Source organism: Centrocercus urophasianus, unplaced genomic scaffold, assembly GCF_019232065.1.
Source record: "Centrocercus urophasianus isolate 14NV4802_14NV808 unplaced genomic scaffold, USGS_Curo_1.0 seq_27, whole genome shotgun sequence".
Lineage (NCBI taxonomy): Eukaryota > Metazoa > Chordata > Aves > Galliformes > Phasianidae > Centrocercus > Centrocercus urophasianus.
The window spans coordinates 7,035,203-7,061,675 of record NW_024884833.1 but is presented as its reverse complement, the minus strand read 5'-3'; the positions used below and the strand labels follow the sequence as shown (position 1 = coordinate 7,061,675).

Genomic DNA, 26,473 nt, shown 5'->3' with positions numbered 1-26,473 from the left:
CCAATTTTAACATATATTTTTGTCCAAAGACTTGTCTAATTTTATTGACTTTCTCTTTAGTTCATGACATAGATAATAATCGGAGCGGTAAAGTGGGGATAAACATATTTATTTTAAGTTAAGTTGTGACTTTTTTTCCATTTGTATGGCACCTTTAGGATATATATGTGTACTATATGCACTTGTATGAAGATATATTGTAGGGATGTATGAAACATAGGATTTGAGTGGCCTGTAACTTGCATGCTAGAGATAAAAGGGGGAAAACGGGTTGGGTTGTTTCCTTTTTTTTTTTTTTCTTTAAGGAATAATAATAAATAAAAGCAGTGACTTTTCTTCCTAGTGAGAGGAAAATGCTCCATTGTTTGTAGTTACATTTACCAGGACTGGTGTTTGCACTGAAATTGTACCATGCATTTAGTCCAAGCTAGTAAGCTGGTCTTCTTTTATGGAAACAGTTTCTGCTATGTCATAGCGTGGTAGGAAGGCTCAGTGGGATGAAAACAAGAACAGGTCACACAGACCTGTCTGTTCTGTTTCGAAGATGTTCTCATGGTCACAGTTACTTGTTTCCCAGTTACTGTGTGGTAGACTGTGCAAAAGAAGCATTATTTGCAGTCTGGTAATGATAGCTTGGAATGTCTCCAGAGATGGATGGATGTGTGTGTGTGCGTAGGCACAGCTGGTGTGCACGCTGATGAGAGCCATGGAGCACGAGCTCCAGAGGCTCATTTTTGGCTTTCAGATATCACAAACATCCATGGCCTGCTGAGAGGTAGAAAACAGAACTTTGTAGTTTTAGGGCAGTAAATCCTAAAGGAGGTAATGGAGCGCTGCATAAACTGTCAGGTATTGTCAGTGAATATGTTTTAGTGTTGAGATTAACGCAGAGTGACTTGTTTTTACTGCAGTTCTCGTTATATAGTTTAATCCCAATCTGTGGAATAACAGACTGCACAAGAGCGCCACCTCAGTGTTCCAGGTTAACACTTACCTCTGCCACCAGGCTGATGCAAGTGGATAACGGACGGCGTGTATCTTGTCTACCTGTCAGCGTCTGGTTTATGGTGATCATCTGAATTTTTTTCAGAACTCTCCATATATATAGTAATATATGTAAATACAATATATATCCATGTACAATTCAGAGGACTATATACAGCGCAGCCTTTCCATGAGTTGCCTGAGGTAACTCAGTGAACTCTCAAAGACACAGTTACCGTGCTTCTGCGTCCTGCTGTGCTCACACTCAGCTTCACTCGTTTCTGTGCTTCTGTACCACTCACGTGGTGGGGTCCTTACCTGACTTCACTGCAGAATGCTGAAGACCTGAAAGTACGGAGCGATGAAACAACTGTTTATTGAAAATCCTGCATCCAAAATTCTGCCAAGTTCTTGGCACTCAAGTGCTTTCATGGCACACAGTACACAGGCACTTAACATTAAGCAACTGAATGCTTGTGGGATCAGAGTCTAGCAAAAAATACATCCTTACAGTAGCCGTGTGTGTGTGTGAGAGAGGTTTCTGAACTGGCAGGTCCGTAGTTCACACACACTGTTGGTAACTGTCTTCTAACAATCCTGTCTTACATGTGGAGGAAAGGGGTTTCAAAAAACACGCTCCAGGTGGAAAGCTGGCAGTTCTCTGGGCCATTGCAGCAGTTTGTCAGGTGACATGAATTATTAACAGACAAGATGGAGCAAACTGCTGCTTTACATTCCTTCTTCAGTGACAGACCTGAATTTGTTCTCTTTCTCGCTGCTTTGTGCAGTCTTGTTAACTTTTTCTTCAGTGTTTACATTAAGGGTGAAATATCCCTTCTATTTTTTTTATTGGCAAGTTTCTCACATTTGTTTTGAACCTGGCTCAAATTGGGGATTCCGAGTTTGCTTGTTTTCCTTGTTTTTTTTAAATAAAATACATTTCTGAAGATAGCAATGTGGTTGAGATATCTTGTACATATTTAGCGCAGTACCTAGACTATGAAGTTATATTATTGTTCTGTAAAGAGGGTGAATAGAAATTATTGTAAAGCGTTGGGAAAAGTATAGTATTGTATTTGTAACAATATTGTTCTTTGTAAACATTTAATGATCTCTCTATATAAATATAAATATATATATAGATCTATGTGAGCCTGGAATGTTGATACTGCACATCTACTGAATGTAATTCCTCTGATGTTTCTTTGCCACAGGTTTCTGACCTCTGTAACGACGCTGCAGTGGTTTGGTTTGGGGTGGGGGTGGGGGGGTGGAAGAGGAGTGGTTTTATTTGGGGTGGGGGTTCGGGGGCCCTGGCCAGCTGTTCTGTTGTGATGTATGTACTGTGCTACATTCCTTTATTTAACAGAGCGCTAATGTCTGTACGATTTGCAACAATAAAATACAAAACAAAAATACCTCAGACAAGGCTGAGAGTTTGCTCATACTAATTTTAGGGGCTGGCTTGCCAGTACTGAGTGCATGAGTGCTTGGAAAGTAACAAAACTGCTTTGTTGTTACTGAGTTTGGAGTAGTAGTACATGTATTTCTGCAGATGTGAACCAATATTGTCAATTTTGTTTTTAAAGCAGCATTATTTTCAGTTAATAAATTACACTAGTGCTTCTAAACGAAAATGATTTCTCACCTAATGTTGCATCAGAATCTTTGCCAAATGAGTTGGCTCTATGTTTGAATCTTCTGAAAGGAGGTAATTTCAAGATGCCTTTTATACCAATCACAGAAATACCATCCCAGTGCCTGAATAACTGAATCTGGGGAAAAGGAGGCTCATAAACAAGATTTTACTAAATATTCTTTTCGCTTAATACAATTTCTGAAACCACTGTTTTCCTGCTCAGGTCGTCAGCGTGATTTATTCTTAAAGGCCTAATACCACTTGGATAAGCAAAACTAAAAACTGTAATCGAATCATAGATTTGCTTGGGTTGGAAGAGGACCTCAAGGATCATCAAGCTCCAGCCTCCCCCCCTACAGGCAGGGCTGCCAGCCTCCACATTTGATAGTAGACCAGGCTGCCCAGGAAAGTGCCTCTGCAAAAGCTTAAAAAATATTTGTATAACCCAATGCTGGTTAGGAGTGATATCTGAAATTCAACCAGCAAAAGCCAATGAAGGAACACTGCTTCAGATGAGGCTTCACAGAATTTTCTGTGCACTGTGGGTTGTCATGAGTACTCTTGAACTACCACACAACAGCTGTGTTGTGCTCCACGTGTTCCTGGGCCATAAGATGACCTCAGCTGGATGGCTGTTGAGTAGGGAACCTGCAGGCAGCTCCTGGTGCCTGCTGGAGCTGATGCAGCTCCTGCATCCTTGCTTTCATCTAAAAGTGCAGCAGGAAGTTTATCCAAACATGCTTTTTGTTTTACAGCAGAAGGGCAAATCGAATTGTTTTAAGAAAGACTTTTCAAAGCTTGAACAATGAAAATGGGGTAGTGTCTGCATGGATGGGATCTGAATTAAATCCTGATCCTCGCCCAGTGAGATACTGTAAACTTGAGTTCCCACATCCTCAAGGAGATAGTATAATCATTTCTGCCCTCATTCTTCATTGCATTCGTTCTCAGAAGCTGCATTTTAAATGATGCTTTCCAGGGCTCCAATTGCCTTTTTTATAGAGATAACAATAAAGGATTCTCTTTCATAACTTCAAGTGCTGCATAAAATGGCCAGACAGATTGTACATATGCCCGCTGGTAGACTTTCTTCCTCACTGTTCAGCAAACTAAGAGCTGTTAAACAGTGATTTCTTTGGCGTCCACACAACATATATAATAGCCACAGCGCGTGAGCAAAACTACTGATTTGGAGACTAGGACGTTGATGAGATTGACCTACTCAAATAACAAGATGATAGGTAATATTTAACAGACAGAATTATGTATACAGCAATTATTCCTGAATCTGCATGCTGACCTTCTTTTAAGGGAAGGCAGAAGCAATTCCTAGGAAGCAAAAGAAACTCAACGGTTAGTTAGCATGCTAGTTAGTTAGGAGAGATGGTTCACAGACCACAGTGCAAGCAAATAACTGCAGCACATAGGAGAAGGAAGCTATGGGTATTGCTTGAAGAGGGTGGCTACCTCTGTACCCATAAAACAATCTAGAACTTTTCTACTTTCTCCATATGCTTTTGAATACTTTTGTTTTCTCTGCCACCAACCTGGCATGACTGCTCCCCTGGAACTCTTCACTCCTCAGCATTCCAGACATTTGTAGTATTGAAACCCGGTGTTCATTTTATATGTCTGTATTCCAGCTCAGCCAAACAACGTAGCAACGGCTTAGGCTAACTCTCATGCTTTCACAGAAGCAATTCAATTGATGCACTTCTCAAGAAAAAAAGGAGTTTTATATGTAATGCAAAATACATACAACATCTGAGATAAATACTAATACGTTCTTGTGATGTTTTCTTTCTTCCACAAGACTCAACTTTTACTTGTTCTGCTCTTAATTCTGAGAACAAAATGTACCAATATGACAGTGCATTTCCTCTACCAGGCCAAAATAAAACAACAAGTCAAGTGCAGAGATGACCATTTTATTTTACTTGTCTTTCATAGTTGAAACTACAGTTTCCCCTTCTGAAAGAGCCTACCTAGAACTCATAGTAAAGCCTTTAAGTTTTCAGTAAGAAAGCTGTTTAGTAATTGTTAAATGAAGCTTTATCATTAAAATAGCAGCAGGAATCATCCTACCGAGACACAGAAGGCTGCAACTAGCCTTGCCTATCAGAACTATGTGCCTGATCCCAGCCTAGGGAAATACACAGCGTATTCCCAGTTAGCAGCATACAGAACAGAGCTTTACAAACTACGTGCAGCCAACAGCTTGAGCCAAATTGCTTATATGTATCTGTCTACTAACTAGAGACTAAATTCATAGGTCACTATGGCCTAGTGGTTAGGGTTGGCAAAATAATATTAAGCAAGTAATCCCCTGCACATCTGCAGAAAATCTGAGATGGCTGTATAAATGCTTCCAGCATGGATGGCAGTTGGTACTAGCAGAGGTGTTTTTTTATGTTAAAGTGGTACAAGCCAGCTAAAAGTCCATAGAACTACAGTAGTATACACCACATAAACAGGCTTCAACTCTGGCCATGTTCTTCCACAAGATATAAAGTGCACACATGAATTAACTGTGCTTGCCTGAGCACAGAAGAACCAAGGCAGGGCCCTTCTTCTGTAACTCTTGTAAATAGAGCAAAAACAAAACAACTGTTCTAAGTGGCAGTAGCCTACAGAGGTGCAATAGAACAGCAGTGTATCAATCACAAAGACACTAGTTGCAACTAAACAGCCTAATTGGAAGGACTGCTTGCAGAGTACTTAAGAGGGTTTATAGAATGAGTTTCCCACTGGGAGTCTTGAATATGAGGATGTAAAAATGGATTAGCAACACACTTGTCCACTACTTGTCAGAGACGATTTTCCTGTGCCACATGCGTGCCTGACAGAAATGCTCTACTGAAGAACAGAAACCAACTCAAAGCACAGTTTCCCTGACAACTCCAATAAGACTGTGAGGCCGCTCATGTTCTGTTCTCTGGGTCCTCCTCTCTGCTAGCTGGTCTTCACCTGTTGTGAAAGTGCTCAGATCACCACAGCTCTCCAGGTGCAGCAATCCAGGATGCCGTCTGAAAGGCAGCACATGGGCCCTCAGCCCCACATCTTGCTGGGCAGGTGCCATAACCTTTAACAAGCAAACACAGATACGGGTTTTTTTTCAACCTCTTGTTTCATTAACATTTCTTAGCCAACCAGGAAGAACCTAATTGTAGCATTACTCATTTTCTAAATAAATAAATAAGCATTTCAGAGTAAAGCTGGTATTTGCCTAAGAGAGATGATGGGAAATGTCCCATAGATTAAAGGAGTGAGTGTTGTCATTCTTCAGCTTCTTTTTTTTTTTTTTTCTTCTGGTGAAAACTGCACAAGAGTTAGTTACCCCAAACCATTTTGTGTCAGGTATCATTTAAAGGAATTAGTCTTAGTTCTGCAGAAGCCACTCAACAAGCTGCAGACCAGTGTGAAAAATAAAATTTCCGTAAGTATCTTTCAGCAGTTTTTGTCAAAATTTGTTGTGTTCTCTGCAGTTAGAAATCCTGCTACTTCCACAGCCTAAATTAATTTTTTAACATGTTTTGCATGATAATTTAAACCAAAGCCAACTCTCACAGCAGATCATTCCCACCCCATTTAAATCAACTGATTTTCAAATGCTTTATAAATCAGCCAAAACATGTTTGATAAAGGTTGCAATGTCTAAAGCAACTGGACATTCATTCCATTGATGTAAGCACACCTTTTCTACCTTCTGCTTTCTTTTTTCCCTTGCTACTGTGTCTTATTCAAGTCTTATATTTATTCTGGGAACAAATTCCAAAAGGTTGTTTCTAGGGGACTTCTATAACAATGTTCTTATCAGTCTCTGTTCCTGCTAGTTGCTTCTCTTCTCCCCCACAGTTAATGACTCTTTGCAGTCTTCCAACCTACCCTGCTTTATCAACCACAAGGCCAGAATACCCCACATGCACAGCCTCTCTGTCTCTTACATTTTCCCTACATTAAGCTAAAATAAAGCATTGGCATGTGAAGTAGAGTTACAAACGTATACTTCCAAACCAAGGCCAGCCTACAAATGTAAGTAATGGAACTACCTGCTCAAGGAAGGTAGCACTGGTGATAGCTTCTGCCATATGTTCCTCATCTGATTTTAAAACACATTTGATATTTTCCACCAACTCATGTATGTCAGGGGTCATGCTGCAAGAAGATTGCTCCAGAAACCGTGCCACAAGCAGCTTGGTGTCTATGTAGGACTTGTAGTCTACCAAAGATCGGGGTCTTGACTTCAAAGGTCTTGCTCTCAAACTATTCCGCAATGTAACAGTGTTGAGTTGTGGTTTTATTTCAGTCTGAGTCGCAGCCTCACAGCTGAGCACTGGGCCTGAAGACAAAGATCAACAAAGCAAACAATTTACTTGGTTCAAATACTCTTCAACAAATATCCAGTAACACTTCCATACCAATTCAGTGATGAGGTACTACACAATTTAACCAGGTGAAACTTAACAGTCTGGCATGGTAAGGATATTGTTCAAGGCTCTCTTCATTACTGTGTTTATTCACATTACAGAGAACACTTGTAAAATAACAGTACATATGCACTATGGCTGAGTGCGTATCATGGGGACAAACACTTCTGTGACTGCTGGTTTTCCATTTTGTGTTGGTCAGCTCCTACTTCTGTTCTGATTGGAGATGGGATGAGTATTTAGTCTTAGTGTTGACATGCAAAGCAGGTTAAACACAGCTTGTGAGTTTTATGACCCTTCCTAGACTTTTATTTTACTTCCTTTACTTTTACTACTTCACTTTACTTTACTACTTTTATATTACTTCCTAGACTTCTAGTAACTTTCAGCTATTAACAGATGACTGTTCACAAAATACCTAAAAATAATTATTTCCCAAAGTGACAGCTGGTAATACTACAAAGCAGAAATTTCATTAAAAAAGCCATTCAAAATGACCTTGCAAGGACTAAACAAGGGACACTGTGGCATCAGTTCCACCGCCTTTAATAAAAATCCACCTTTGGTCTAAATAATACTGATTTTTGACCCTGTTAAAACAGTAAGAACACCCATAAGTCGCTCAAATAGCTCTTCAAAGACCGCATTATTCCAAATACATCACCACCAGGAGCAGATCCAAAATTTTCCAGCAAGAGGAGCACAAGCTAACTTCAAGCAGCTTCCGCTGCTAAGCAGCTGACTTCCCTTTCTGCAGTGGCTGCATATTCAGCTTCCCCATCCAATCTGAATAGGCCTAACACCTTATACATCAGCCCAAACACTTCTGGCTGACAGACTGCCTCTCCAGCAGAAACACACTGCTCTGCTTTCTCTGCTCTGAATAGGCGCAGTGTGTCATTTAACTACTGCTTCAGCAGCAGATTCTCTGGGGTGCTGTGGTGGAAGCTGATAGGAGGAAAAGAGAAAACAGATGATGCAGCGGAGACATGAACATGTTCCATAAAATACTAAGAATACTCCAGCGTTCAAAACGAAAATTACAAACACTCCCCCATTTCTGTTTTGTGAACACCATTACACATCAACAACTACTACAGGGATTCCAACACACTGCAATAAAAACTGCAAGACTCTGGACTCCTGGATTTTAACTGTGCAGCCACACTTGCAGCTCTTACACAGCAACTGCAGTGGATCACAGACACCTGCCTGCTGCAGATGTTGTTCCTAGAGTTGAAAGCCTACTGAGAAAGTAAGTAAGTAAAGTGAGTAAGTAAGAAAGTAAAACTGAGATGTTGGCAGCAGTGCATGTGACAAAGCACAGCCTGCTTGGTGTGATGTAGGCACAGCTAGAAGACAGGAGCTGGTATCTGTAGGCAGTGGGTTGAGGGTGCTAACGCAGTCTGACAGATGTGTGCCTAAGGATTTGTTACCTAAGCATGGACAGAGAAAGTCAAGTCACCTTGTGGCAACTGGCAGTGTAGCACAGGGTCACTTCTAGACCGTTTCTGTAAGGGACTGAAGGCTTTCCTGTGAACTTCCGCAGGCGTGGGGCTGGCAGCTGAAGGTGGAAGGCTCGTTCTGCTGGGAGACTCGGGAACTTCTTCACCTGAATAATCAAGAACAGCAATGGTGAAGGAAAGTAGTTAGAACAAAGCAGATCTGAGGGCATAATCATTTCAGATTACTGATTTTTTTTTGCTCCCCAAATAGCTATAATGATTGGACACAAAAGCTTAGCAGTACTTGTATGCGACATCTGCCTGCACTCACCAGAAACACTCCTTTAGTCACTGGTGTTCTGGTGAGGTGTTTTTTAATACTATTCAGAAGAATACATTGATTTCATGACCTTAATGAAAATCCATATTAACTTCACAGGTGTTAAAAGGAGTAAGTGGCAGTAAAGCTGAGTGTGTATTGAAAATTCCCAGTTTGCAATTACCAAGGGCAGCTGGTGAGCACCCCAAGGCCTCAGGAGGTGTCTTCCTATTACAATTGGCTGAGAAACACCTATTTGGCTTGACAGGGTCCCTCCTGAAGCTGGGATGCACTTAGCTTGCAGGCAGCCTTCACTCCCAGTGTGAACTACACCTTGCCCACCAGCCGCAATGGTGGCATCCAACAGAAATGCCTGGCACAGCAGACTGCCAGCATAAACCATAACTTCACCTGTTATTTATAGACTGTTACTCGACATCAGCTGAGACAGCGGGTGGCGTTCCTCTGCCCCAACTGCAGCACAGCTCCTTGCTCTGCCCCTCCCTGCCCCAGGGCACCTGTGCTATCCCAGTGCTCCAGACTCCTCACTGCAGGGCAGCGCTGTTCTGGCCATGGCCCAGAGCACAGCACCCTTCAGGCTGCTAATGAAGAAAACAAACCAGTACAGACCTGGTATACGCTGATATTAATACAGGGGGAGATACTGCTCAGTGTATTTTCTTTTCTTAAATTCACTGCCCATGCAAAGCTGAGGCACACAGAAGAAATACTGCTTATTATTTCTATCAAAAAATTATTTCTATCAATATATTCTATCTCTCTTGCTTGCACATGAACTCAGCCAGGCTGAGAGTTAAAAGTCACTTTACAGGCCACTTAAAAAAATAAATACATAAAGAGGGACAAATAAACTAAAAGGATGAGAAGGAGAGTACGATGTGATCAAATCTGCTAGCCTGTGAAGGAAGGTTTTAAATACAAACAATACCTCGAGCAATGCCTTATCACACCTTTTTTTTTTTTTTTTTTGTAATCTTTTCTGACTCTCCTTTACAACAAGTTGCCTCTTCTATCGTTTTTTCTATGTTCTGTTCTCAAAACTCAAAGCAGGAACCACGCAGCCTCATGTTTGCTATTCTGTATCATTCTGTATATCCGCTGGTTTCTAAGCACCCGGAGAAAGCAACTGCCACTATATTTACAAGAAGGCCTTCAGAACAAAACTTGTGCTACCACTTTTTTCAATTTCTTTCTGGCCATCACAACTGACGAAATACCAGAAGCATGTGTTGGTTTTCAGCAGTCTTAGTTTGACTGCTGGAGTGTAGGGAAAGTCGAAATAAACTTGTTCAATTACAGTACAGTTTTATGGAAATACAAAAAACAAATCCTAAATCTTTTCTTTGACATTTGCTGACTTCTTGGGCAAGCTATAAAAAAAGCCTTGGTGTGAAGCTAAACGGTTGAAATTGTCCATAGAACACAGCAGCAGGAGAAATAGAAGTTTTAAGTGCCTTTTTTCTCAATATTCTTGTGGTGTGATCATCGTGCAACTGGATAAACAGCCATTTGTAGCACCAAAGACAATCTGTACAGCAATGGCAAGTTAAAGTGGAAAGTAAAATAAATTTTTAACAGAGTGAAAAAGCTGCCTGTTGTTTACTTGGGAGCCAGCAATATTTTAACTGCAATTGCACACAGCAACAAATAGAAAATTCATGCTGAGAACAGCCTGGAGCAATTTCCACAGTTTTCTGAAACAACGCTGAAAAAAGGAGCATCCACTTGTAGTGCAGCCATGGTGGTACGGCAGTAGAGGCTGAGCCTTCCCACCAATATCCTGTTACATGTTGATGCCCTGTGACAGATGGCAGCAGAGGGGCACTCTGACACAACGACATCAGACATGGAAGAGCGGATGAAGCAAAGAGATGGCACTGAATTCCTCTATGGCACGCAGTGACATTCACTGAACATTTCTAGAGCCCAACCAGTGGATGTGAGCACAGTGAAGGAGGGGGTGGCACGTGCGGCAACAGCAACCACAGGTCACATCTGCTGGAGCAGAATTTTACCTTACCACAGCATGCAGGCTCTTGTTCAGGGCTGGTGAAAACATACAGCTAACAGTGACGACTATGCTGAAGAACAGTATTTTGTAGCTGAGAACTTCCTCAATGAAATAGTGTTGTTGTGCTCTTCCTAGCTATTACAGTTTCCATGGAAATAAATAGGAAGCATTACACTTAGAGCAACCTACATATTCTTTCCTTTCGTTGTTTGCTGTTAATGTGCTTTTTTTTGTAATTCAAGTAATTAATCCCCATTCCTGCTGCCCAATCATAGTCCTGTATCTCTGGCTTACAAAGCCATATGCTGTATGAAATAATTTTGATTGGGCAGAACTGTTCTACAGCAAATTTTAAAATGCTCCTACCTTGAGAGGCCTGCCTGCCACTGGTTTCTGCTGAATCAGCAACAAATTCCTCACCTGCCTCTTGCAGTCCACTTTCCTGGAATAAAACAGAAAAGTTCAGGAACAAAAACCAGCACAATTTTTTCCAGTACTTTTCCAGAACTGCAACATTCACCCAAGAGAATGAACTGTGCAGTGAATGTAACTGCACAGTGACTATGTTATTTGGGTTTCTCTCCACTGTAAAACTGGTGAATTTCTATAATCAATCATTATCATCCAGTTCTGCCAATTTCATCCTGCTGAGCAGTTTCAGCAGAAAAAAAAAGCATCTTCTTCAGAACAGCAGCAAGAAGGGATCATTGAATATAGCAGACTTTGATGTAGTCCCAAATGGGTAGAATACAGTCACAGAACAAAAGCAAAGCAGAAAGGCAGCACAACAGCCCTCAAGGATAACATTCTGCTGCGTGCCCTGCTCCTACATCCATGCTCACATAGTTTTCTACCATGACGCCCAACTGGGAGAAAGCTTTCAAGGTGAGCAGCTGATCTTACTCTTACAGCAGACAGACAGATAACATTTGGAGACCCCTCTGAACCACACCTGCTCAGATTCAATCTGGTTCACCACAGCTTCGTAAGGAGGAGGTGGATCCAGGGGGCAGAACACTTCAATGCCTTTAATCCTTGCTCCATAAATGTGAGGCAGTGGAATCACATCAGAGCCCAGCACCCTGTAACATACAACACAGAGCCATCAGCATGGCACCTCTTTAGCATGGAAGCAGCTCTGCCAGCACCTTGTGCCTGCTCCAGCTTGGGCTCTCAGTAGCAGCCCCTAACACCCCCCAGAACCGCCAGACCTGCCAGGGCAGGAGGAAATGGCTGCCAAGAAAGTGCTCCTGCAGGAAGCCACCAGGATTTCTGCCCAGGCAGAACCAAGGCCGAGCCTGCTGCAGGTGCAGCTTAGCAGAGACCAAGGTTTACCTCACAGATCCAAACACGGGTGGGTGTTCAAAACATCGTAACCCAGCTCTGATTGTCATGAACTATTAAATTCCTAATTATAGCTGAAATTCAAGATACTTCTAGTCTCATGTTACATGTTCTGATGCAGCTGCACAGGAAGAGGCTAAAGGCTATTTCTGCAGTGATGCTTGGCTGAGGATATTACAGGCGATCAGTTCACAAAGGCAAATTTGTAACACAAGGCAAATAAACCTCACAGTAAAGGTTACTTCTGAATTTTCAGTAAAGAGGTCTCAAATACAGCTGAAATCCCAGACCTTTTTCTGCATCATCTTCCTCTCAGGAGGCAGCTCACAAGGGGAAGAATTCAAGAGCATCCTCTGGAGAAACTCTTGTTAGCAAATGCTGCTTTTGGCACTGGGAAAGTTTGGAGATGGACTGACTGCCAAGGGGAGCCTGTCTGCACAGCCTTCAGAGAAGCCTCTGAATCTGCATGCCTAAGATTGTCTCTGCTTTTCCTTGCATTTTTAGGTACTGACTTGGTCCTGAAACAGGCACCTCAAGCAACCATGCATTTCCTTCTCCAGATCTTTTCCTGCCTTCCCGCCATCAGTGGGATGTGTTCTAGGAGACAGTGCTTTAAGGAGAATCCTTCCCCAAGAGCCTAAGGCTTCTCAAGACACAAAGCAAACAAGAACGGCTATGAGAAGGATACTCATGCCATGATCGGAAGGGGCAGAGAGAACGGAAATGCCAAAAGAAGGCTGCTTATACAAGAAAGGAATAAAATTTGGAAAAAATAAAATAAAATAAAATAATAAAAAAAGATTTTGGTAGCCAGCCATTACTTTTTTTAAATTTAAAAGATGGCAGAAATATTTCAGCCACCTTCATCTGCCCCAAAAACCTTCAAAACCATCTGAAGCTTTCCAGCAGCTGACATGAATGTTCCCCTGGTGTTATATTTTTCAGTTATTCCACATACATGCTGAGCTTACAGCCGCTGCACCAGATGACCAAACAGATCTTGAACCTTAGTCTGATTTCATTTTTAAACATGAGCTGGTCTACACAGCTCAGTCAGATCTTGAAAATCAATGCTGCAGAAAAATTTTATTGTGTTACATCTCATTAGAGAACATGTAGCCAGAAAAGCATTCCCTTAAGTGCACTCTGTTCTCTGCCTCCTAATTTCCACTTTCCACATCTACAGAACCAAAAGATTTAAGTGCATGTGTGAGGAAACATCAAGTGCCACCCTTGCTGAAATGGTGACACAGAGGTTTGGAAGTGGCATGGGAAAGAGTAGCAAAGGCTATCCCTGGGCACCCACGCAGGGCACTCTGAGCACAGGCAAGGGCCTATCTTTGCCACCTCCTGCCCTCACACCTCCACCCAGCAGTAGCACATGTTTCGGGGTTCACAGAAATGTCTCTCAACAGCAAGGCCACACAGAGCCACTGAGAAATAAGTGGTGCGGGCCCAGTCTGAGAGCACATCAGATCTGAGAACACACCATGTGAGCAAACACACTAGCACTTCAGCAAATGCCCAATCCCCAAATAATAAATATTTTTAAACTCGACTGAGGTAGACTTCTTGGCCTGCTTCACACTGTAGCTGCCTGGCCCAGGAAGGCAGGTGACATGCATCAGGGTGAAGAAGAGGCCAGGCTGCTCTTCAGCCATCCCACAGCCCATGTCGGGGTGAGACACAGTGCCTGGCCTGCCAGGGAAGAAAAGAAGGCTGAACTGCTGCTGTGAATTTTGCACTGCCACATAACTGGCCTCAGTGCCTTCACAGAAGCAGCCCCACTTCACAAAGCCGTCATCTGTGCTTGGATGTTATCAGCAAGATTTAATGCTGTAAAGGGTGATGCAGCTGCATTATTCCAGACTGCAAAACGCTGAAATACAGCCCAGTGGCTCCTGCTGTGCTGAAAAGACAAACACTGCTGCATGAAAGATACGACATCAAGGCTGCTGTGCCTGAGAAGGACAACAGCCCCTCCCCAGGATGGGAAGCTGTGACAAGCACATTTCAATAGATGCCTCCGCTGCCACAGAGATGGCTACATACACCAGTCTGTTAAACAAGCAAACACATTAGGTGCTAGAACCAACTGTCATTTATCAATTGTTTTCAGTGAGGTTTGGATGGCTTTCTCAGTGTAAAACTGTTTTCTTATCATTTTCTAGGTAATCCTGCAACAGAAACTGTAACTACCTCAGCAAGACCCATGAGGTCGCACGCACTGTTTCTGATGAAGCAATGAAATAAACAAAATGCTCCTGCACACGGCAAAATGTGAGAGTTTTAATGAGTCCAGTGATTCAGTTTGCTTGAGCATCATTCTATCTCTGCCTATGAATATTCAGCCCCACTTGGATAATAAACTAATAAACAAAGCCAGCCCAACAGTTACTATGAAAAGCATGTAACTACTGCAAAATGAAGAGTAACAAAACCCACAAGCCCCCACTGAATTTCAAGAAATACAGAAGCTAGCACATCCAAGTAGGAAGGAAAGAGCATCTGAGGCTTTACCTGCGACTCATTCGTGGAGTAAATGAATAAAATGTTGCAAAATATGATGGAGGTGGCACAGGTGGGACAAAATCTTCAGGGTCTGAAATGCGACCTTGTTCTTCAATTTCTTCTGTAGAAATCTGAGATTCATCCTAATCAAATGCAACTCTGTTAACAAAGCTTCCAACTGAGATCTAACAAATTACTGAACTGTGTAATCTAGTAATAATGTTAGTATGACTGTTTATATCAGGCAGTGCCTTGCACTCACGTACTATGCAGGATCTTCTTGTTGCAAATATCTGTAAGTAACGCAGGGCAGCTGCTATCAAGCAAACTGTGGTGGTGAGAGCATTCAGGGCACAAAGAGCAAAGATAACTTTCTGAAGAACATGAAGATTATGGAAATCAAAAGATTAAATCAAGGTACTTGTAAATGTCAAAAGAAAGAAAAAACAAACACAGAAAACACAAAGATGACCATGACAGTTCTTAGTAAAATATGTGATGCAGACTTCTGCATTCATGACCTCCAGGACTGTAATAATTTGCAAAAGCTTGTTTCACCCTATAGTGTTTCCTGACAGAGATCAAGGAGGCTTTCATTTACTCAGATGTGACTTGTAGGCCACCTATTCATCCAAGAGTGACAGTCTTCCTCTTAGCTTTTCCATGGGAAATGCAACTGTGAGATAATCACCATTAGAGAAATGTTAAAGCTCTTTTATAGCTGAAGAAGATGCAGCCTTGAAGTTGTATTTTAGTAGTTTGTAAGCTAAGAAGGACTGAGACTACCAAAAGAGATGACAGAGGCCTCTAATCATAAGCCTAACCTTAAGCATCTTTACTCAAGCAGTCTCATCTGAACCAAAATGCAGCTGTGATTGCATAAGGCACAGAACGAACAAGAACTCTATGTTGGATCACCTTGAATGCACTGTTCAAGACCCAGAGATAAGCAAAAAACCCCAAACCTTCTATCAGTACATAAGACCACAAGATAACAGAATTTTTCACAATAAAATCATCACTTCAACACTGTTTGACACAATTTCACAACTTTATCAAAGCAGTCATTTTCATCAGCAAACACAGGGTACCTTGAGAAGGACGTGAACAGCACCGCATGACTTCACTGGGTACAGCTTCAGCACATTCTCTTTTTCTGTGCATTTAGCAGGATTAAATTCTTCACAGCAGAAACAAATCTTGGTTTCACCCACAACCACCTTAAAAGAAACAAATAAACCCACTTTTTAAGGTATAAGCTGTTTTACACAACACTTTTAGCTGCATAACACAGAGCATGCATGTTAAACTATATCTGGACCGGCATAGAGACTTACGAAGTCAAATTTGTACAGTTCAGCATGCCCAAGATTAATGCATCATAAAGCTCTATTACAAACATATCTTACCTGAAACAAAACATTAATACACTCAGAACATTTAAATACAACTAATGCTACAGTGACTACTGAACAATTTTACTTTCCAATCTCTTGCAAAGACATAGCAGTCTGGAAATTTTTTGTTGACTGACATATAAACCATGCTGTGTTTGGAGTGGATACATCTTCTTTCATTCATGGGTATATTCTGTATCTCTACAAATGGAATGATATCCAAACGGTAGTTTCAACCCAGACAAACCAGTAAAAGTTATATCTGCATACCACTGCTGTTTACAACTTCCAAATTCATATCATTATCTTAGTTTTCAAGTAGAAATTTAATGTTTCTTTGCCACGAGATAATTGCTTGATTAGCTGCCAAATCATAGTTATAGTGTGAAAGGTTTTCAACCTGCAAAAACACAGAGTAATTCATGATTTCAGGAACATCTTTCAACTGTACCTTATGCTGCTTCCAGCAACAGAGTACTCTAAAATTCCTGAAACATTTAACCACCTTGTCTCAAATAACATTAGCAGCTCCCCATGCTGCTTCCATACATTGGTACCAAGTGCTTACAATCTGGAACTCTCACTGCACTAGGCTGACTTATTAAGGAACCAAAGACAGCCTTCTGTGAAGCACTGAGTGAAAATAAGCAGTTGAAGATCCTTCCATCAATCCTTAAAAGTTCTGCAAAACACAATCATCATTATTACCAACTGATTCTACATCTTCCACTCACTTTCTTCTGCTTCTTACATCACCTATTTGATAAAAATCTTTGCATTATAGCGCAAACTGGATTTTCCTGCAGTAAAAGTGTTCAGAGAATCCAATATGGCTTAACCTACCTTATTTTTTTTCTCTCAAGGCTTTCACTGCAAGGTATGAACATGTCCCAGCCAGCTGGATTAAAGGGGAAAAACTTCCACCCATAAGCTAACGAGTTAGCGCATTTGTCTTTGTCAAATGACTGTAAAAATCCTTTATGCTCATTCTTAAGTGGTCTTTACATTAAAGGCAGTGCATATTGCTGGCAAGAGGAATTTTTTCAAGATATATTTAGGAACCCAATGCATAGAATTAGCTGTGTCTTCAGACGTTTAAGACAGAGGCCAGCTATCAAGTCAAACAAAACCATTTCTGTGCCAATTATGCTCTTTTAAAACCATTCACAACATACCTTCTGGAAGGATTTTACCCGTGAGAGATAAACAACTTATGAAGACTCTAGACCTCCAAAAAGTAAGTATTTATAGACAGAGATAATAAAAATACTGCTGTGAATTTCAGCGAGTTTGTTCACAACTGAATTAACTATAGGTCTGAAGGAGTAAGCTGACTTTTTTAATCCCAACATGCTACATTTTAATTGCCTTACTTGTATCTCAACATTAGAACATTTTGTGGTCTCAACATGCATAAATATATCAAAATATGCATAAATCACTGCTCACCAGATCACATCTCGGTAGACTGGACACAAACTGAGCACCCTGACATCCCAGTATAAATCCAGCCAGGTTCAGCAGCACACAGATGACAGACAGCAGAACAAACAGGTTAACCTGAAATAGCAATGCAAAGTTAACACTAGAGGAAACAGAATTTAGAAATCAGTGCAAGGAATCTATGGCAATGTAAATCTCATCCCCAAACTGAAGATAGGAGTCTCCTCTTCTGGGCAATTTCCAAAACTTGCTCAGATTTCACTGAAGTACTCAAACATGTCCTACCTTAATCTAGAAGACTGTTACTCTGAACACCATTATTATCTCTCTTGCCTTACTCTGTATTAACTGTGCAGTAATAAAATGCATGCAACTACTGAAAAGTGAGCTGCTTTCTGGAGCCATCCAACAAGCTCTATTTATGCTCCAGCCCACTTTAAAATGCTTGGATGAACTTTATAGCAAGCAATTTTCTATAGTTCTCCAAAGTATCATCTGAATTGTCCAGATGCCCTAAAAAAACCACCCCAGTAAAATGGGGAAATGCATGTCAAAAATCGTAAAGCATCTTAGAAGTTTTCAAAACTTTTGAAATCTACTGTATGCCATACCCTTTCACTGAATTCACCTCTCAACACGTCTGAATTATTAAGAAAATGGAAGATGCAATATCCCGTGACAACACTGATCCTTCACAGAATTTCCAAAGCTATACTGCAGCATAAATTAATGAAAAATATTTGTTAAAGTACAGCGAAGACAATTAAGCTTCAGCTTCATGATTTTCTTTCCTCCTGGCTACTGAAGCCTGAAAACCTAGATTCATAACTCAGGCAATACCCTCAGTTTTATAAAGTCCTATAAAACAGCAAGGGCAGGAATAATAGCATCTGAAAAACAACTAGCAGAAGCACTGGATAAAATGAAGTCCTACCTTCGTGTAAGACTTTACAATCTGCAAACCGTGCTTATATGAGACTATATGGATTTTAAATACAAGTCAGAACTTTTCCTCTCCTAAATTCATACAGGCAAAATTTTCCATATAGGAGTTCTATATATCAGAACAGTAGTTTGGAAACAAGTAACAGATTAATGTCAACATGTTTACATTTTAAGCAGTTCTCGGTTCTACAAAACAAGTACTAGCTCTTTCATGTTAAAGATACAAAAGATAAATCCTTGCTAATCTGTGTGCTCAGATGCCTTTGTATGAGAATGGACTGACACTTTTAATTCAGCAATGACAAAAACCTGCAGAAGAGGTGATCTTGTTGGATACAGGCTCAGTTCTGCTCTAAGCAGCTTTACAGCAGTTCCCACAACTAGGCCTTTCCAAACACACAAAGACAGCAACAGCATTACAAGTAAATTTAGCTGATGTACCATGGTTAGCTACCTAGATATCTGGACCGAAAATAAATCAGAGCCATTTCAGCAATTCCATGGGAAAAAAATCACTCCTGAGCTGAAGAACATTATAATGGAAGCTCATTCTTTAACTTACATCTCACTACTAGCAGGTTTTACTCAAACCTGATCATAATGCTTCTCAGTAGAGGAATGGGACTGTGTTAGACATGCTACAATAAAAATTAAGAGGAACAGCGTTTTCAACTAGCTTTACACATATCATAAAAACATACCAGAGGTTTTTTTTAACGTTAGGATGCACTTTGAGTGCTATTTGGTTATCTTCAACAACACAGAATTTAATTTGAAAGCCATTCCTTAGGCAGTGCTGAAGTGAATCATATTCTAAAAAGAAGCCAGTTAAAAAAAAAAAAAAAAAACACAACAAAAATACAGCAACAGCACAAGAGGGGGAAAATCCAAATATCAGTCCTCTGCTTTGGTACAGAATCTGTAAAAAGAAACAAGCCAGTATACAACTGTAAGCATATAAGTAAACAATCCAGACTTCTATTGTAACAGTTTGCAAAATCTGGGATAACTATCATACCGATCTTTCTAAATTAGACGTGTTAAAATCAAATGATAAAAAGGAAATAACCATTATCACACATACTCAAAAGAAGGATGGTCATCTGTACATTTACATTCTAGTAAATTCTAGCAGACATAAATGAAAACTTTCCTGTTTTTTATTATTTGTAGATCGACTTATGACTGCAAAATGTAAACCCATTTAAGATGTAGGACATAAAAATAATTCTTCCAACTACAGTTTGAAAAAAAATGATCAGGGTCTGAGCCACACTTGAGAAGACATTCACATATCTTAGAGGCCAGAAATGAGCATCCAGCAGAACTTGTCAAGAGAAAATACGCTTGCTAATTGTTAGCTAGCATTTTCAGAGAAAGGCTGAGGTTGCAGGCACTGGTGATGGAGGAACCTCACTCTGGAGGTGATCAGGTCAGCATCTCCTGCTCAGGCTGAGTCTCCTGCTCAGGCAGAGTCCCCAGCAGCCAGCTGCCCAGCATCGCATCTGCCTGGGTTCTGCATGGCCCCACAGAGCCTGAGTCCTACCACGACTATCCTCACAGGAAAAAAAATAATTATCTCATGTTCACAGCATTTGGACTGTGTACAGTCAATGGGCACTACCAAGATGGGTCTGGCTCCCTTTTCTTCACTCCCTTCCACCAGCTATTTATACACACAGAAGTCTCCTCCAGACTCACCAGCCCTACCTCTCAGCCTGTCCTTGCTACAGGCCTTTCTGGCCCTATGCTGCACTTGAACCAGTGTGCCTGTGCTGGGGACCACAGAACAGTGCCCAGCACCCAGATATGTCTCAGTAGCGCTGAGGAGCAGGATTCCCTCCCTTGCCTGCTGGCAAGTCTCCTTCTAATGCAGCCCTGGCCTCCTATGTCACAATCACATTTCACTGGCACATGGTCAGCAGCTTCTCTGCACGGGTCCCCAGTGCCTTCTCTGCAGCAGGGCTTCCAACAGAGAGTTCACCAGCACATAATACTGCCTGGAGTGCCTGCGGGGGCAGGACTCTGCATTTCCTCTGACTGAACTTCATGAGACTGCTCTCTGCTCATTTCTCCAGCTGACCAAGTTTGTGTTAATGGCAGCACAACTATCCATTGCATCAGTCACTTGTCTCCACTTTCTACCATCTGTGAACATGCTGAGAGAGCACTCTGTTCCATTGTCTAGATCATTCATTAAGATTTTAAATATCACTGCTGACTGGCCTCTGGTCAGGCTGTGCATCACTGACCACCACCCTCCAGACCCAACTGTTCTTTCAGTTTTCAATCCACCCCACTGTACATTTAACCCACACTTTGCCAGCTGGCTTTATAAATGATATTGTCCTGCAGATGTAAATTTAAAAACCTTCTCCTTCACTACACACCAACAAGTAAAAGCAGGTGGTCCCCTTTATTTCAGTAGAAGGACCCACCCATATGTGAACCAGGATAAACATGCTCCTACATTTAGAACAGGCAAAGACAATTGCACTATTTTAAAAGTCCAAATAGAGGTAACTAGTCTGAACCAAACTGTGTTGACAAAAATAAAAACAACTCAAATTACGGCTTCAGTTTTGCCCACTGCCCCTCATCTTCTGAATGTCAGATACATGGATTGTGAACAGAACAGCTGCAGAAGGTTTTGGTGAACATCTATATGAATTAAACTCCAGGAAATCGAAGTGTATTCTAATGTCAGAGACAGTATCTACTAATCTCTTGCATGGATGACCTTTTCCACATTAAAAACAAAAACAAAAAAAACAAACATTCTGCCCTTTGAGAACCCGTCCAAATGATGTCAGCCAGCCAATTCTGTTTAAGTTAGTGGCACTTTTCTCTTTAGTTTCAAAAGCAGCTGCAGCAGCAGCAGGACAAACATACATGATAAGGCCATGACCCTATAATTTATTCTGCACTGGCAGATTTCTTGCTACCCTGCTGCTGCCACTGTCAAAGCCAATGTCTAAATGCCAAGGAGAAATTACTTTGACTTTTGATATGTACACACAACTGAGGCACAAGCAGGCACTTAAAAAGTAAGTGAAAGGAAAACACTTGCTGCACAGTCAGTAACTCTTATCTGTGCATGTCCTACACATAAGCCTTTTAAGCATCCTTTTAGCAAAATCTAAGTCAATGTATTAACTTTCCATACACACACAGCACCAATAGCAATAATCATACGTAAATTATGTGACCTTACTAATTTCCTATTTGTTGTACCACATGGAGACCTGCAACACACCTACCAGCATAGCATTACGCTGTTGCTAGCAGAGCCAAGATTTTAAGGAATGAGGAATTCAAGTGAACCTAAACAATAACTATTTTGGTATAAACTCTTGATGTGTATGCAAACAAACAAGCAACAGCAAGTTTACACGCCTTCTGAAAGAAGCTACATTTCTTCAGTTGAAAATAAAATGAAAAGTCCTGTGGAAGTAAGGAGTTTTGGAGTGGACAGGAAGAAATCAGCTTCTGTTCAGGCGCAGAATAGCATCCAGCCCAGAACTGTTGATAGCCAATATCCAAGCAACCTCAGGAAAAAAAAAATTCCCTTTCTCCCATGAGCACATTTGGGCAGGCGTGCACAGGAGGAAGCTTCTCCTCTGAAGTAAAGATCAGAGCACAGGCGGCATAGGCTAACTTCTGCAGTCACTTGACAACTGATACCCAGGACAGATAAGTCTCAGACAATGACAAGCAAGGTAAGATTTCAGAGCCAGAGTTTCTCTGATGCTACGTTGCTGAAGACCACGCTGGCCCTGCAAGAAGGTCCATCAAGAGAGCTGATGACAATTCTGTTTTGCCTCACAGCACTCCATCTCTGCAACCTGATATTTGCTTCCCATCCTTTCCTGCAGCCACTCCTCTTTGGACTAATTTTCTCCTGACTGTGGTGCTGGAGGCCTATCATCATCTCTATCTGATGATCTATCCCTATTCCTCCAGAGGAAATCCCACCACCCCCTCTGTCCTCTCCCATCACCTCTGACTCCTACAAGCACCACCAGCACCTCTGCCTCACAGCTGGGAATAAATCAGCCCTTCTACCCAGGCTCCCTGCCACTGTGGCCTCCGATTGAAAGAGGCAGCTGCCCTCCTCTCCTCTCCACGTCACCTCTCCCTCACCCCCAGCTCTCTCTTCTCACTCAGTGAGAAGAGAGCACTTTGTGAATTCACTCAGTGAATTTCATTGGACAGTCCCCTAGAGACTGGAAAGTGATAATAAAAATCAAAAATAAGTAAACACAAGGAGCCCCAAGAAACAGCATCAGCGTGTCCCTCCCACAAGCTCATTCCAGGACCAACATCTCCTGGTGGGCACCTTCTGTAGCACCCAGCTGGAACGTGGTTCCACTGCCAGCTGCCAGAGGGAGAAGGCCGCAAGGCTCACCTCTGCCCCTAACTACAGCCTCCTCTGAGAGCTCCCGGTGCACAACAAGGCAAAGCCAAAGTCTATGCAGAATTATCCCACCTGGGCAAGTAACAAAGCTGTTTGCGAAATTAAATGTGTTTGAGGGATTCCAGAGGGTACTTGGAGCAGAGAGTCTGAAGAAATCATGGAACCTAACGACAATAAAAAAGAAAGAATAAGCCTGTCCTTATTGATGCAAGGGCCTGTGTAGATTGAGGTACAGCCACAAATAACGCTCATCACCGTTAATCCTACAGTTACGTTATGCTGTGACTGTTGAGCACAGACCAAGTTCTCCACACGAACACAACTAAACACTAACAAACTGCTGCAATGCAAAAGGTGCTAATTCATACCTTGTGCCTGGAATACTCCCTACTTCTCAGATTTCAAGCATGGGTCTAGCACACATACCCAACACACCAAATATCTGAGTTCTGCTACAATCTCATACAACCACCTTCATGTGGAAATCAATCCTTTCTGCAAAGCTTATTTGCTACATAAAGGCATTTCTACACTGGGCACCTGCTTGAGCTAGTGCGAGGCGTGCCAGGACAGCCGTGTGATGATGGCTGAGAGCTGGCTCTGTGCTATTTCTGAACAGGCAAAGGCAACAGGGACCTGCTCCAAAAGGCGGCAGAGAGGAAGCCCCGTGGTTCTAAAGCACATTTGCAAGAATCAGGTATGAGAGCCTTTCATGAGAAGCAAAAAGTGGAGGCAGTCACAGCTGGAAATGGGATCTGTTTTAGCCCTGAGTGTGTTCTCCACTTTCATTTATGAACGCCATAACTCAAAGCTGTACGGTCTAACAAGGCACATTACTTAGCTCTTTACGAAACCTGCTTTTGCAACTTACATGGCAGCTGAATGAAAATATTCATTCCAGGAGAAAATATTCAAGATACTAGACCGTGAATGTAATAGAAATGTATCCCAAAATAAATTTGCTTATAGAAACTAACAATCTTTCCTCAATAGACCATAGCCAGTTCAATGTATGACTTCCTGTGAAAGTTAGGTTCCTGTTATTTTTTTAAACTGAAACCCCCATGTACCAGTTAATGCTGGTTTCTTTTCTTTCTTTTTTTCTTTTTTTTTTTGCATTTAATTATATTGCTTTCAAAAATTGTCTATAATTGCAAATATAAAAAAAGAAAAAAAAATCGTTCAGTATCTTGCGGTCTTAGAAAAAATGTGAAAGGGACCTCAGGAAGTCCTTGATGCAGCCTCCTGTTCAGCGCAGGGTCAACTTTGAGATCAGAGCAGGAGTTTAATCTCAGGAACCTCCCCATGTCCTTGCAGCACAACATCCTAGGGCATTCTGTTCCCATCTGTTCACCATCCACCCAAAAGATCATTCCACACAAATTCAAGGATGTGGAAGTTTGCTGCTCCTCTATTTCAGTAAAACCAAAAGGGCCCACAAAGTTTATGCAAGGGAAGCATGAAAGAATTGAAGAGTGAACCTCAAACAAAAGGAAACAACAACAGTAAGTGCTGTAGGAAGAGTACAGAACTCATGTAATACCAAATCAGGCACCATCTGCAAGACTTGGGCATTCTGAGAAAGATGCAACTATATTTATTTTCAAGAAAACATAGCCCATCCAGACTGGTAGGCTGAGATCAGGTTTTTCTTTGTATCCAGAGCAGCAGTACAAAAACTTCCTTTGCTCCTGGAGTACCAAGCAACACACCACCGAGAAATGCAGTCAGAGTCTGTTCTCTGACGCTTGGTACATCTCACTGATGGCCACATGGATACCACACACATCCCAAGGACACACTGTACAGAGACAAAACAACTGCTTTATCCTGGAAAAAGGGCATCAGAAGCGATAGTATAGTGAAAACAAAACCTGCAAAACCAAGAAAACCAACCTTCAAATGCTTTTATGCAAATTCCATTTCTGAGACTTTCAGAGCTACCCAGCTTCAGATTTCACTTACAAGCAGGAACAGTTTACACACCCTGCACATTGATTTTTTCCTCTCAGAACAACGTAATGTCAACTGTATTTGAAACACTAACACTGAATACTGTAGGACAGCAGTGCTTAGTTTAGCTCAGCCTGCCACCAGACACTTGCACAGGACAAACGACCACAGCTTTCAAACCAACTATCTCTAAGATTTAGCAGCACTGCCTCAGAGAGATTATCCCTATTAAACCAGCATTTTCTTGTACCTACACAGAAGGTGTTCTGTGAACAACACCAGCACATCTTGCAGGCACGATCCTCTCCTGCCCTTAACAGTCTCCTAAAAGGATTCCAGGATGCACATAAACTCAGCCTTTCATGGCATCTCACCACTTCAGTAAATATAGCTCTGCAGTCTACAAAAGAGATTCAACAGTACGGTCTGTTTTTTTTCATGGAGAAAGAAGTAGAGTTTTTTAATCAATGACTACTAACAATCTGATAATTCGTCTACATCTTCTGAAAACACTCACGCAACAAGTTTTAATCCATACTCACCAATAATATCATTGGTCTCTTCCATGTTGTTAGCCCTATGATTCCAGATAAGATTACCTGTAACATTAAGAAAACAGCATTACCAAGAAGGTAATGTTCAGAAAACAGTGTTCAGAAAACGCCGTATTTACACAATATTTGCCACTGCTCTGATGGAAAGTATTTTGGAGTGCGAGAGCAGTGCTGAGATGATGCGGGGCACACTCTATAGCAGATACTCAGAGCCTGTGTTGACAAGGTTCTTCACTCGAAAGAGCACCCCACGGGAAAACACAACTGGAACTGAAATTTTTATCTACTGTTTTGCTTCCTCCCAGAAAACGTCCAGAAAGTCACACCAGCAATTCCCATCTCATCAAATGCCAAAAAAAATTAATTTCAACCAAGGACATGTTTTCCTGCTACCCAGCCAGAGAGCCAGCATGCACACAAGGAAAGAGAAAGCAGAAGATCCCCTCCGCAGCAGGTGCTGTTAATCAGACCTGTTGAACCATGGGCTGTCCCCAGTGTCTTCATATGGTAGCAAGACAGTTAAGGAAGGAGAAAGCTCTGCTGTAGAATTGAAGCAAACCACGCACCAGAGACTCCCCACTGGACGAATGGGAACCAAAAGAAAAGGCAAACACATTTTTCAGCTTGTCCTGGGTGCAAGCACGAATTACCCTTAGTTTGGGAGCCTTTGTGACTAAGCCAACTCAGACTGCGCTCCCACCCCAAAGCCAAGCAGGAACACAAAGGGGAAGCTGCCCACTAATGTTTTTAACAAATCCCTCCAGCCGCTTCATTAACCTGACATGACTGATCTGACCTAGCGTAACAGGCATACATGACTCGGCCAAAACACCTCCCGGTATCACCACTGCTGTTGCAAAAGCACGTACATAACGCTGCAGTTTCATAACAAACATTTTTTAATTCTCTGAGTGCAAAATAGACACGAGTTTTTGTAACAAAGCACACCAATACTTATAAGAATTGGTGTTTTCCCTTAGGGACACCAACACTGGTTTCATAATGATTAAGATTTAAGATGTATGGAAGGAATGCCTTCCTCAGAGTGTCTTTCCTCCATGCA

At 41.6% G+C, this 26,473-nt stretch overlaps 1 protein-coding gene across 2 annotated transcripts; it reads right to left on the bottom strand.

Annotated features, from left to right (window-relative positions):
* Window positions 1–4,194: 4,194 nt before the first annotated feature.
* FAM189A2 (family with sequence similarity 189 member A2) lies at window positions 4,195–25,659 on the bottom strand. Of its 2 annotated transcripts, XM_042826814.1 has the most exons (10): window positions 25,399–25,659; window positions 17,548–17,658; window positions 15,793–15,921; window positions 14,968–15,075; window positions 14,711–14,844; window positions 11,799–11,928; window positions 11,213–11,288; window positions 8,516–8,662; window positions 6,673–6,962; window positions 4,195–5,705 (listed from the first exon to the last, which is right to left on the bottom strand). In XM_042826814.1, the coding sequence occupies exons 1-10, from the start codon at window positions 25,462–25,464 to the stop codon at window positions 5,499–5,501; spliced, it is 1,398 nt and encodes a 465-aa protein (XP_042682748.1). In that variant the 5' UTR covers window positions 25,465–25,659; the 3' UTR covers window positions 4,195–5,498. The 2 variants fall into 2 exon arrangements, with proteins under 2 accessions (XP_042682748.1, XP_042682749.1); XM_042826815.1 differs by lacking the exon at window positions 14,968–15,075.
* Between the last annotated feature and the right edge of the window lie 814 nt (window positions 25,660–26,473).